Here is a 12,592-nt window from a genome sequence, read left to right as displayed (position 1 = left end):
CAGCCCAAAAGCACACATGCTCCTGCGTTCAAGAAGAGCCAACACTTTTATGGAGGAAATAAAGCCTTCATCGTTGGAGCGGGAGTGTAGGGAGGAACTGTGCAATTTTGAAGAAGCAAGGGAAATCTTTAATACGAGGGAAGCCACGGTTGGTCATCTCAACTTTTTAGTGTATTAATATTTTTTTCCCCTAAACTATGATCCACTAACTGATCTTTTCATCTTGCAGTTGGAATTCTGGATGGCATATAAAGGTTAGTTATGTCTGTCTTGGAGTTCTTCAAGGCACCATAACTGCTGGTACTCATTAGTTCTTCTGCACCCTTAGATGGAAACCAGTGCGACTCGAATCCATGTGTTCATGGGAAGTGTGTGGACCTGTTACAAGATTACTCCTGCACCTGCAATGCTGGATTTGAAGGGAAACACTGTGGCCTGCGTGAGCCTCTTGTTTTTTTTATATACATTTTACATGTTCAAAAGTTTTAAAACTATCCAGGGCATTTTTGGGGCTCAAAAATGATTGAAACCTTGCACACATATTATAATCTGCGGCCATCAGAGCCGGACAGAAGTTCTCATGGTGGGGAGGGGGTGGGCTGTAGTACACCCATTTTCAGTGCTCCGCCCAACAGGAAGTTGGCTATTGTAGATTTACTACTTTTGTAGGTTTGAAAAACATATGTGTAACTGGTGTTACACAAGTAGCGTTGTGTTTTTTTATGCATTCATCAGACGGACATCAGATGACGGTTCAACTCTTCTTTAATCTGATAAGACATAAGAGTATGTATATACCGTGTGAATTCACCCTTTTTCGTTTCTCATTTCTCAAATTTCAGCAATTAAATTAATTTAACAACATTAATAACAAAAAAAAAACTTTTAAATATTAAAACTTAACAATAAATAGTGTATATGAATCCGGAACAGTAGATTTACAGTGGGGGATTTAAGGTGCTCCTGGTACATACATACATGCATACATACACATCTGACATGAGAACAGAAAAAAAACAAAAAAAAACTTTTAAATATTAAAACTTAACAATAAATAGTGTATATGAATCTGGAACAGTAGATTTACAGTGGGGGAAAAAAGTTTTTAGTCAGCCACCAATTGTTCAAGTTCTCCCACTTAAAAAGATGAGAGAGGCCTGTAATTTTCATCATAGGTATACCTCAACTATGATGGCATGGGGGAAAAAATGTTTTTATGCCTAGATGTTCTAGTGCACATAGATCTGTAGCGTCTGCCTGAGGGGAGAAGTGCAAACGGGTTGTGTTCGGGGTGAGAGGGGTCTTTGATGATGTTTCCTGCCTGTTTCTTCACTCTGGAGTTGTACAAGTCCTGAAGACTGGGCAGGTGCACACCAATGATTCTTTCTGCTGTCCTAACAGTCCGTTGCAGTCTTCTTAAATCTGATTTGCTGGCTGAACAGAGGGGTCTTTAGAGGTGCAGTCATTTGTGTAAAGGGAGAAGAGCAGTGGGGAGAGAACGCAGCCCTGAGGAGCTCCAGTGCTGATGGTGCAGGTGTTGGATATGAGTTTTCCCAGCCTCACTAGCTGCTGCCCGTCTGTCAGAAAGCTGGTGATCAATTGACAGATGAAGGTGGGCACAGAGAGCTGGGTCAGTTTATTCTGAAGGGTGTCCGGGATGATGGTGTTGAAAGCGGAGCTGAAGTCCACAAACAAGATCTTTGCATAAGTCCCTGGTTTGTCCAGATGTTGGAGGATGTAGAGCAATCCCATATTGACTGCATCATCCACAGACCTGTTTGCTCGGTAAGCAAACTGCAGGGGGTCCAGCAAGGATCCATTTGGGCAGCACATCTTCTTTAAAACTGTCACGTCTGTACAACAGCCTTCATTGATATAAAAACATAATCCACCGCCTCTCGTTTTCCCCGATGACTCGGTGACGCGGTCCGCTCTGAACAGCTGGAAGCCCGTTAGATGTAACGCGCTGTCCGGGATGGCTCCGTTCAGCCAAGTTTCCGTGAAGCAGAGCGCAGCGGAGTTTAAAAAGTCCTTTTTTGTGAGGGTGAGGAGTCGTAGTTCGTATGATTTATTTGCTAGGGAGCGGAGATTTGCCAGATGAATGCTTGGCAGCGGAGTCCTAAAACCGCGCCGTCGGAATTTCACGAGCATGCCGGCGCGTTTCCCTCTCTTGCGTCACCTGGAGCGCTTGTATAGGAACGCAGCTCCTCCGACTAAAATGTCCAGTAAAACATCTGAATGCTCAAATGTCGCCAGAAAGTTATTTGGTGTGCTATTTCTGATGTCCAGGAGTTCGTTCCTAGTAAAGCTGATCGGGAAAAAATTGCTTAAGACAGGACAAACAAACAAAAAAAGTACAAGTACCAAGTAGCGACGAACCATGGCTGCCATCCGCGGCACCATCTTGCCACATCTTTGTGCCACATCTTTGCCACATCATTTATATACATAAGAGTATGTATATATGGTGTGAATTCACCCTTTTTTCGTTTCTGTAAGACGAATGTAAAGTGCAATGTAATTAGCATGTGCTTCCAGTTCACATTAGACAGAAAAGTGACCAAACATGATCAAAAAAATTTAAAATAATCAAATATACATGAAAAATAATGTCTCATATATGATTTAGACGACAGATTTAAGTACAAAAGTAATTTAAAGGAAAAAGCTGTAATTGGATTAATCAGAGCTCATTAGAAACCATGCAGAAAGGGAAGAGGAGGTGCAAAGACAGGAAATTATGATCAACATTGCAGTCAGAAATTTAAAGGGGAAGGTGCACACACACACAGACAGGCATATCAGGTACACATTTGAACATTTTTGTGTAATTCTACATATATGAACATAATACTTTCTATACCTGTTACATTCACCCCCCTAGAATTACACAAAATTATGAGAACATGGGAAAACTCTGTACTCAGGTCACAAGAATTACGTGGTTGTACATGTTGTAGGCATATACAAAGTGCCCATTACACTTTGAATAACTCAGAACTTTCGCTTAAACAGAACATGAGAGAATACATGAAATAACACTTAGTATCATTAAAGACAGTGCAATACAATACACAGACCTAAACATTGTAGTAAATCAGCTCAAAAGGGACATATTTATGACTAATTATAACTGGTTATGATTAATAATAAATATAGCATAATCAATATTACAATTATTTGATCTGTCCGTCCACCAAGCAGACAATATAATCATTTATCAATTCAAGGAAAGATTATTTTCCTGGCCAAGGAAAGTAGCTTTCCTTATTTATGCAGTGCTAGCAGTAATTTAGCATGTAGCAAGGGATCAAACATTCAGTGACTTCGAATCATGAGCAACGCACAGAGACAATCAGTTGTGAATATAAGTGATTTAATAAATGAAACTATATCTAACATATAACTAAACTAAGCACAACATATATATACAGAATGAAGGAAAGTAAGGAAGAGAGAGAGAAAAGTAAAAGAATGGCAGTATTTCAAATCAATTAACCACAACCTAATGAGAATCATCAAAGAATCAAAAATCACCTTTAAAAAGGGGCTCACACTTAAACCTGCATCTAAATAGTTGTAAATGGTTACTTGCATTGGCGTCGATTGCTGAACAAGATTCCTGATGCGGTAGACAATGGTTATTGAGTTCTCTTAGAAGTGAGCTGGAAGTTTTCTTTGTCTTCTTCTGAAGATAGGAAAGTCCAAAATGGATCGAAGTTACTTGAAGATAAAAACTGCCGGAAAATCAAACTCCAGAGGAGAGTCTTGAGAAGTCTTAGTGTCGTCTCAAAAGAAGAGGGTTTTCTGAGCAAAGATCATTTCGAGCTAATGACTTTTGAGGGTTTCTATTCACACCCAACTTTAGGTGGAATAGCCAATACCAGGCATGAATTTTTGAGCGAGAGAAGTTTCCTTTGTCTCCCTTTATGGTCCATTTGCATGTTTATGGGTCGATCTGGAATTGGTGCAGTTTTAACCCAAAATATAGTACAAATCGTATGATGCATTTCACAATCATATACTGTACATCATTGTTTGAGGAATAAAGAGCAGATAATATTGATACCAAGAAAGAAACATTTACAATATATTAAACCAGAGATCACTTGCCTTTGGAAACTGTTTGAAGTCAGTTGGGGAGATGATGGGGTAGACTGCTTAGCATCTCCTTGATAGTGGGGAGAATTATTTGGCAATTTAGCACCTATATAAATGCATGATCTGTGGCCAGGACTGTAATTTATATGCAAATGTCAAAGGCTAAAAGGGGTCTCTTAAGCCATAAACCCCAAAGACCATCCATGATTTTAAGCAGACGCTACAACATGAATAACAGGAGATCCAGACTCCATACCAAGTAAGGTCTCAATTTGAACCATTGACTCAATTAGTCTACGTACAGGTCTAATTACCCTACCAAACCTGGTAGTATAGTGATTGCTGGAGTCACAGTGAACCACAGGATCATGTGAATTGTTAGAAACAGGAACAGTAGGTGAAGAGGCACTGGCTACAGTGTCAAAGTCAACAACAGATAAATCATCACGTGCCTCAGAAACAATTTGAGTAGAATGGGATGAGACCCAAGCACCAACAGGATCTTCATCACATACAGCTACATGAGAAATGACAGAGACTCTGCATGTGACAATTCATCAGTGACTGGCATTGTGGATTCAGCCAGATCACATACAGACTGAGAAGGTGTAGAAGATGTACCATTACCAATATTTCCACTGACAGCAAAATCATACTCAGTCATGGGCAAAGGGAGAAAGTTAACTGGCAACAAAAGATTCCGATGTACTACTTTCTCTCGACCAGATGTGTCACGAAAATTATAAATGTACCAAGATGGGTCGGAAGAAACAATGGAGTACATGGTGGGCTCCCATTTATCTGCAAGCTTCCGTTTACCTCAACAGCCTTTGTTAGCAACGAGAACTTGATCACCAACTGACAAAGGTAAACCCTTGACTCTCTTATTGTACTGATCTGACTGATGTTTTTGTTCTGCAGTAGAGTTATTTTGAGCCAGCAGCATAGCAGACTGAAGATTTCTGACAAGGGATTGAACATATTCGTTGTAATCACAGATGGACTCATCACGAAGGACACTTTGAAACATAAGGTCAACAGGTAATCTTGGCACCCTCCCGAACATCAGGTAAAAAGGGGCAAACCCAGCTGTTTCATGGGCGGTGCAGTTATACACAAATGGCATTGTTTGCACTAACTGTGGCCACTTTTGTTTTGATCTAGGAGGAAGGGATCATAGCATCTACACCGGCAAGATCCAGAAGCTCTGCTATCAGCTCACTCTCAAAACTGGCACCCTGGTCCGAACAGAGACGCTGAGGAAAGCCATAGATGCAGAAGAATCCATCCCATAGTTTCTTAGCAACACTCTTAGCAGATTGGTTTCGACAAGGAAAAGCGTGCGCTAGCTTGGTGAAATGATCCGTGATTACCAAGACATCCACAGATTTATTGTGCCTATCCTCAGCAGCCCAGAAATCAATGCAAACAAGCTCCAATGGGGCAGTGGTTTGATGCTCTCCAAGGGTGCTCTTGTCGCTGGCTCTGGAGTTTTACTTAGGACACAAGTCTTGACGTAATCATGCACATCATGTTCCATCCCAGGCCAATAGAACCTCTGGCGAGCTAAGGACAGGGTACGTGGCTGACCTTGGTGACCGGCCAAATCATGAACACCAGAAAGAGCTTGCTGTTTCAGGGAATGAGGCAGCACGAACTGAAACTTCTTATGCTTCGTGAGTGGATCTTTAACGGTTCTGTAGAGAATGTCATTAAGCAAAAACAGTTTGCCCCACTGCTTCAACAATCTCAAAACATGCAAATCCTCATTCGTACGCTCACGCCTGGAAGGTCTGCACTTTCTGCTGACATAAAAGGCCACCCTTGAAATAACTGAACCATTGTGCTGCCGACTCTGCAGTTCAGACAATGAAAAGGCATGGGTTACATCTTGACAGTCGAGAATCAATGAACTCAAGTGATCAGCCAGGGATGTCGCTCTGGATACAGCTCCTGAATCCCAATCATCACAAAATGACAAAATAGATGACACATCCTCAGCAGTCACGGAAATATCCCTCTCAGAGCTTTGGTTGAGTTCAGTGTCAAGTTTCTGTGGCTGGCATGTAAGATGGAAAGTTTTCTGCACAGAATCATCTTCCATACTGTGTACGTGCTTCAGCAGTTCAGAGTAAGGTTCGGACAGAAGACGTTGACTCACTGGCTTGACGAATGGGTCACTGCTGAGCGTATCTGCCACCACATTCAACCTTCCAGGGACGTACTTGATTTTAAAATCGTATGGGGCAAGCTTTGAAACCCAGCGCTGCTCACATGCATCTAACTTAGGTTTGGTCATGATATACGTGAGCGGGTTGTTATCAGTCCATACAGTGAACTCATGGCCTTTAAGCCAGTGACTGAACTTGTCACATATGGACCACTTGAGAATCAAGAACTCCAGTCTGTGTGCAGGGTAATTGGCTTGGCTCCGGCTCAGAGACTTGCTGGCGAAGGCTATAGGACGTGCTTTATCCTCGCCAGTGGGAACTTGAGAAAGCACTGCACCTAGGCCACCCAACGACACGTCAGTGCAGAGAATAAAGGGGCGCTCAAAGTCAGGGTGAGCGAGCACGATACTCTGCACAAGGGCTCTTTTCAACTCCTCAAAGGCGACATCACAGACAGGAGTCCAGACTTAGGGAGACAACTCGCGGAAAGTGCCAGCTCTATTACGACTGCTTGTGCCTCTCGCCAAACATTTTTGTCCAGCTGTCAAATTGAACAGTGCCTTTGCGATTCGTGAGCATCCAGGGATGAAGCTTTGGTAGTACAGAACCATGCCCAGAAACGATCTGATTTTCTTTGGCGAAGGTGTGAAGCCATCCTCTTTCATGAGATCTTTCTTCTGAAAGGCAGAAATGACTGCTACCTTGTCTTCATCCACAGAAACTCCAGAACTGCTGATCACATGGCCCAGAAACTTGATGGAACGCCTGAGAAAGTGACACTTTTTTTTGGAGCCAACTTCAGATTACTAGCTCTCAATCTAGAAAACACCACTTCCAAGCGTTTCAAGGCCTCCTGTTCAGAACGGGCAAAAACCAGCAAATCATCGAGATAGCACAGAAGGCTGGAAAAGATTAGATCTCCAAAAATGCTGAGCATCATGCGCATAAAGGATGCCGGACTGTTACACAGGCCCTGGGGAAGGCGGTTATATTCATACAATCCCATGGGTGTTGTGAATGCTGTGTAATGCCGATCAGACACATGGAGTGGGATGTTGTAAAATCCTGATGTTAAGTCCATAGAGCAGAAAAGAAGATTGCCACCAAGAGCAGCTAGGCAATCTGCCTGATGTGGCAAAGGATGAGCATCCTTGATTATCTTCGCGTTAAGCCAGCGAAAATCAGTAGAGACTCTCATAGATCTATCCTTCTTCCAAACCATTACCAAAGAAGATGCATATTCGCTGATGGATTTACTAATAATGCATTTTTCTTCCATTTCAGAAAGAACCTATCCCAACTTTTGGTAGTGGGCGGGAGGTATTCGGCGATAAGGCATGCTCATCGCACAGATTAATTCTGTGTACGAAGTCTTTCGCCTCTCCACAATCAAGTCTGTCTCTGGAGAAAACGTCATGATAAGACACTGTAAGACTCGCCAACTCCTCCTTCCATGACTTGGAGACTTGCCAGACAAGGGGACACATCTGCCAGCTTGGTGTTATGTCAAAGAGTTATCGGAGACTGGGTAGGATTTAGAATCTTCATCGGTACCCATCGATCACCCCACATAGGAGCCACAACACATCCAACAAGAACATGACGGGGTGCTGAACGTGAAGTAGTGGGTTCAACAATGACGGTGCTACCTGGGGTAATATGAGTGTTGGCAGGTAATTTTCCCAACACAAGGTGCTCACTCCTGGGAAGTAAATGACTGCTTGACAAAGCTTCACTGAGCCAAGTTTTTTAGGTTGAGGAGAACCAGAACAACGGGAAACACAGCTCAAAAGCTTGAGAAACCCTGCACCTTCTGTGTTGCTGTTTTGACAAGAAATTAGTTCCCAGGACTTCTTTTCGGCTTTCATCTTCTGAAGCACACATTTGATGATGTTACTGCCAATAATGAACTCATCCTTCTGTCCAGGTACTAGTAAAGTAAGTACAATGAACTTAAATCCATAGACTTCGACTTCCAGGTCATACGTGCACTTAGGCTGAATAGTAAGACCACCACAGCCAACGAGCATAGCAATAAAACTTTATCCATCATGCCAACCAACTGCTGCTTGCTAACATTCGGAGTAAAAGGAGATGCGTTGGGGTTGAGCTGACAATTTGAGCATGGTGACTGACCTGATGAGAGTTCGGGCTGTTTGGGAAAATTGGGTACAGGATCATCACTGACCGTCACAGTGTTCTGATGGCAAGCGGACACAGGTAAGTAGTGTGTAGTTCTAGCAGAAGCTCTTTTCAGGTTCCTGCCGTGACAATCCAGCCGCACTTGAACCTCGGCAGCACTCCACTGTTCAGCAGGCTTGAACTGAAAAGACAAAGCAAGGCCAGGATCTGGACAGTGGCCTTGTCACACTTATCAGCCACATCAAGTGCTTTATTCAATCGTATCCAATAGTCCATTGAGCTCTCATCTGTCTTAGGTGTTGTAAAAGTCAGCCATAGGCATGTTATACATCAACTCACTGAAGTTTCGTTTCAGAATATCAAACACTGTACTAGGGAACACTGTAGCGGTCGGCCCTGGGAAACTGCGCAAGGACACTTTGACTATATCCCTCGCTTTCCCTGCTAATCTGCTCAAGATGATATCAGAGGCTTCAGTGTCATCAGTGCATTTCTTACTGTTCAAATAACTGTACATCATGTCTTCCCATTCATGCACAGTAAATGAATCACTTTTATCACCCCTAAAGAAAGGTGGAGGTGTAACATCGTGTTGGACAATAACATTAAAGCTAGAAGCATCAACACATTAACTTGCTGCACAACTGATTAGACTGTATTTGGCTGGGCTGTTGTGCTAAATTGAGACTGGCCGAAATGCTCTGACCAATTTTCTGTGCCAAATCAGAAATAATACCTCCTAAAGACAGTAATAGCATGATCAGCATTTGTACGTGTTAAAGGGGTGGAACAAGCAGCTGGGCTCCCAAGCACCAATAGCTGAATCAGACATGTGTACATGATCAATTTCCACATTAAATAATGCCCTCCCTCTCCCAAAACTTTGAGGTGAAACATCAGACATTTTGTCAGTTTGCTGTACTCTAGCCCCACTACCCCTGCCTGCTGGGAACATAGCACTGGGTCGTTGCACAGGACTAAGATTGCCCTGACTAACAGTGTTCTCAAACATGACTCAGCATAAATAGTAAACAGAAAAATTTAATAATTGCCTCAGAAAATGGAAATAAAAACACAAATGCACAACCTAGAATGCAGATAAAATATATACTTTGAAGAAATACGCTTATTAAGACTCTTTCAAAAGTTCAATATGAAGGATACAATGCTCGACCGTCACTGAAGCGTCCCGCTGTCCTTATCATAAAGTCTCTCTAGATTAATGTGCTTTAACGATGAACGAAAGTCTTCCGGAGAAAAAAAGTCAATGAAACTCTTTATCTGTCCCGCAATGTCACACGCTGTTTGTGTCACACGCACCCTCCTTATCCGCGAGCACCGGGCCGCTGCGAGCGATGGCGGTGAGAAAGAATGGGAGAGGAGATCGGCGAAGCAAGCAAGCCTTCACGCAACCACGGCAATCTGCGAAGCGCTGATCTGATGATTCGAAATGGACATGGCACCACCTGTAACTGGTGTCGTCTGCGTTGTGTTTTTTTATGCATTAATCAGATGGACATCAGATGACGGTTCGACTCTTCTTTAATCTGATAAGGCATAAGAGTATGTATATACCGTGTGAATTTGCCCTTTTTCGTTTCTCTCCCATGCAGAGAAAAGGGACATTTCAGCAATGAAATTAATTTAACAACATTAGTAACAAAGCAGCATACCTGATAAGACATAAGAGTATGTATATATGGTGTGAATTCGCCCTTTTTCGTTTCTGTAAGACGATTGTAAAGTGCAATGTAATTAGCATGTGCTTCCAGTTCACATCGGACAGAAAAGTGGTCAAACTTGATAAAAAATACAAAAATAATCAAATATACATGAAAAATAATGTCTCCTATATGATTTAGACGACAGATTTAAGTACAAAAGTAATTTAAAAGAAAAAGATGTAATTGGATTAATCAGAGCTCATTAGAAACCCACCTCTCTCATGCAGAAATTTAAAGGGGAAGGTGCACACACACAGACAGGCATCTCAGGTACACATTTGAACATTTTTGTGTAATTCTACATATATGAACATAATACTTTCTATACCTGTTACACATGCTCTAGAATTTGATATACTCATTCTAGGGTTTTCATCCAATCTCTACCAAACTCGGTCAACATGATCTCAAGACATTGGGGATGCACAATTACAACAGGATTTTTGATATCTCGAAAGGTTTGGCCATGGTGAGCCGACAAATTTAATGGGAAAAAATGGAAACAGGATGTGCGTTATAACTTAGGCATACATTGTCTGATTTTGATCAAACTTCAGCAGTTTGTTCGTTGTACTGTATGCGATCACATAGATCAATATTGCGATTGCGATTTAATATGCGATTATTTTTTAAAGCTCTTTATGTTCTGTATTATTCAACAAAGACAAGCTATAAATCATTGTATAGTATGACCAACACGTTATTAGATATATTAAACATAAATGTTATTTTCTGTATGACAGGCCTATTAGTTACGATGAAATTAGGTGATGCATGAATTGATATGAATGACATTTTTATTTATTTTAACTACAATCACAGTATATTGACTGATTTGTTGAACTTCCAACCTTGTAAGCATGTAATAATTATGACAACATAAAGCACTGACAAATAAGCCTGGTGTAAACATTAATATGAAAGTCAGTAACAAATCACACAAACTAAAGCAGATTGCAGAAATATAAAAACAAATCTGTTGCTTTACCACACTACTTTAGGTAATTCACAGTCACTGTAATAAACATTTGTAAACATGTGCACTGCACTTTTTAAACACTGTCTGTTAACTTTAGAACAGTGGTTCTCAAACTCTTTTGGTTGCGCCCCCCTCAGACTACCAAATAATTTCACTAAACATTATGAAAAATTAATGTTTTTTTAATTAAAAAAACCTACAGGGAAAAAAACACCTGCATCACTTGAAACACTGAAAAATAGCATAGAGAGAATAACTTATTATTATTATTCTCTCCCTGTTATTTATTTATTTTTTGTGGGTTTCTTGCTGTCTGCTAAGGCATAGGACACACACAGGCTTTCCTCCTCACCAACGACATTAAACACTGTGTCTACACCGGACGCGAGCGGCAAAATACAGTAGAAACCATTACAATCAGTGTCGCTGTGTACACTGGATGCAGCGCGACATTAAACTGATGCCTTGTTCTATTTATGACGTACTGACACGAAGTTAAAATGATTTGCAACGGTCGCTTCTTATTATTATTATTCTCTCCCTGTTATTTATTTATTTTTTGTGGGTTTCTTGCTGTCTGCTAAGGCATAGGACACACACAGGCTTTCCTCCTCACCAACGACATTAAACACTGTGTCTACACCGGACGCGAGCGGCAAAATACAGTAGAAACCATTACAATCGCTGTGTACACTGGATGCAGCGCGACATTAAACCTTGTTCTATTTATGACGTACTGACACGAAGTTAAAATGATTTGCAACGGTCGCTTGGTCGCGTCCAGTGTAGAGCTGTTGCGGCGCGACGCGACAACTGTAGCGTCCGGTATAGACACCGTGAGTGAAGCCGAGAGCAAGATATGCCTCGTCATATTTTCTGCATTTAGCTTTTAAATGACCAGCACCTGCCTGGGTCTGTGCGACTTCATCTATGACTTTTCTCTTCCCTTTCACAAACCGATCCATCTTCCATTTAGTTACGTCCTTTGGCTGTTTACTTATTTCTTTTATTTTTCTGCTGATGGCCCGTGCTCGACTTGAAGCAGCGTTGCTTAGACCGATGGGTGTGTGTCATCAAAGTACTGCGAGAGCTATAAGAGAGCGCGGACGTCTCCTTATGCTTTCTCTCGCTCGCCGTACTTTGATGTCATACACCGATCTGATCTTCAAGTCGAACACGCCTCTTTACTCTCGCGTATCACGTGACCGTGTAATCGCAGCCTCTGCGATTGAAAAATCGAACAATTTCATATCGCGATATTATCGCAAATGCAATTAATCGTTCAGCCCTAGATGTGACTATTATAAGTCAAAGGTATAGTCGCAGGGGTGGCGAACGTCGGTCCTGAAGAGCCGCAGCCCTGCAGAGTTTTGCTTCAACCCTAATCAAACACACCTGAACAAGCTAATCAAGGTCTGAACGGTTACTAGGAAGCTACAGGCAGGTGAGTTTTAATTAGGGTTAGAGCTGAACTC

General features: G+C 41.8%; 1 protein-coding gene across 1 annotated transcript in view; it reads left to right on the top strand.

Annotated features, from left to right (window-relative positions):
* The window catches only part of LOC107550452 (vitamin K-dependent protein C-like), a 49,893-nt gene that overhangs the window by 10,088 nt on the left and 27,213 nt on the right, over nucleotides 1–12,592 (top strand). Inside the window, exons 5-7 of the mRNA XM_016231735.1 lie at nucleotides 17–148; nucleotides 230–254; nucleotides 329–439. Coding sequence (XP_016087221.1) covers nucleotides 17–148; nucleotides 230–254; nucleotides 329–439 — 268 coding nt within the window. The remainder of the gene's footprint in view (nucleotides 1–16; nucleotides 149–229; nucleotides 255–328; nucleotides 440–12,592) is intronic.

The sequence above is a fragment of the Sinocyclocheilus grahami genome, unplaced genomic scaffold (genome assembly GCF_001515645.1).
Source record: "Sinocyclocheilus grahami isolate Dianchi unplaced genomic scaffold, SAMN03320097.WGS_v1.1 scaffold398.1, whole genome shotgun sequence".
NCBI classification, from domain to species: Eukaryota; Metazoa; Chordata; class Actinopteri; order Cypriniformes; family Cyprinidae; genus Sinocyclocheilus; species Sinocyclocheilus grahami.
Note: the sequence above shows the minus strand (reverse complement) of the source record. Positions and strands in the feature narration are given on the sequence as shown.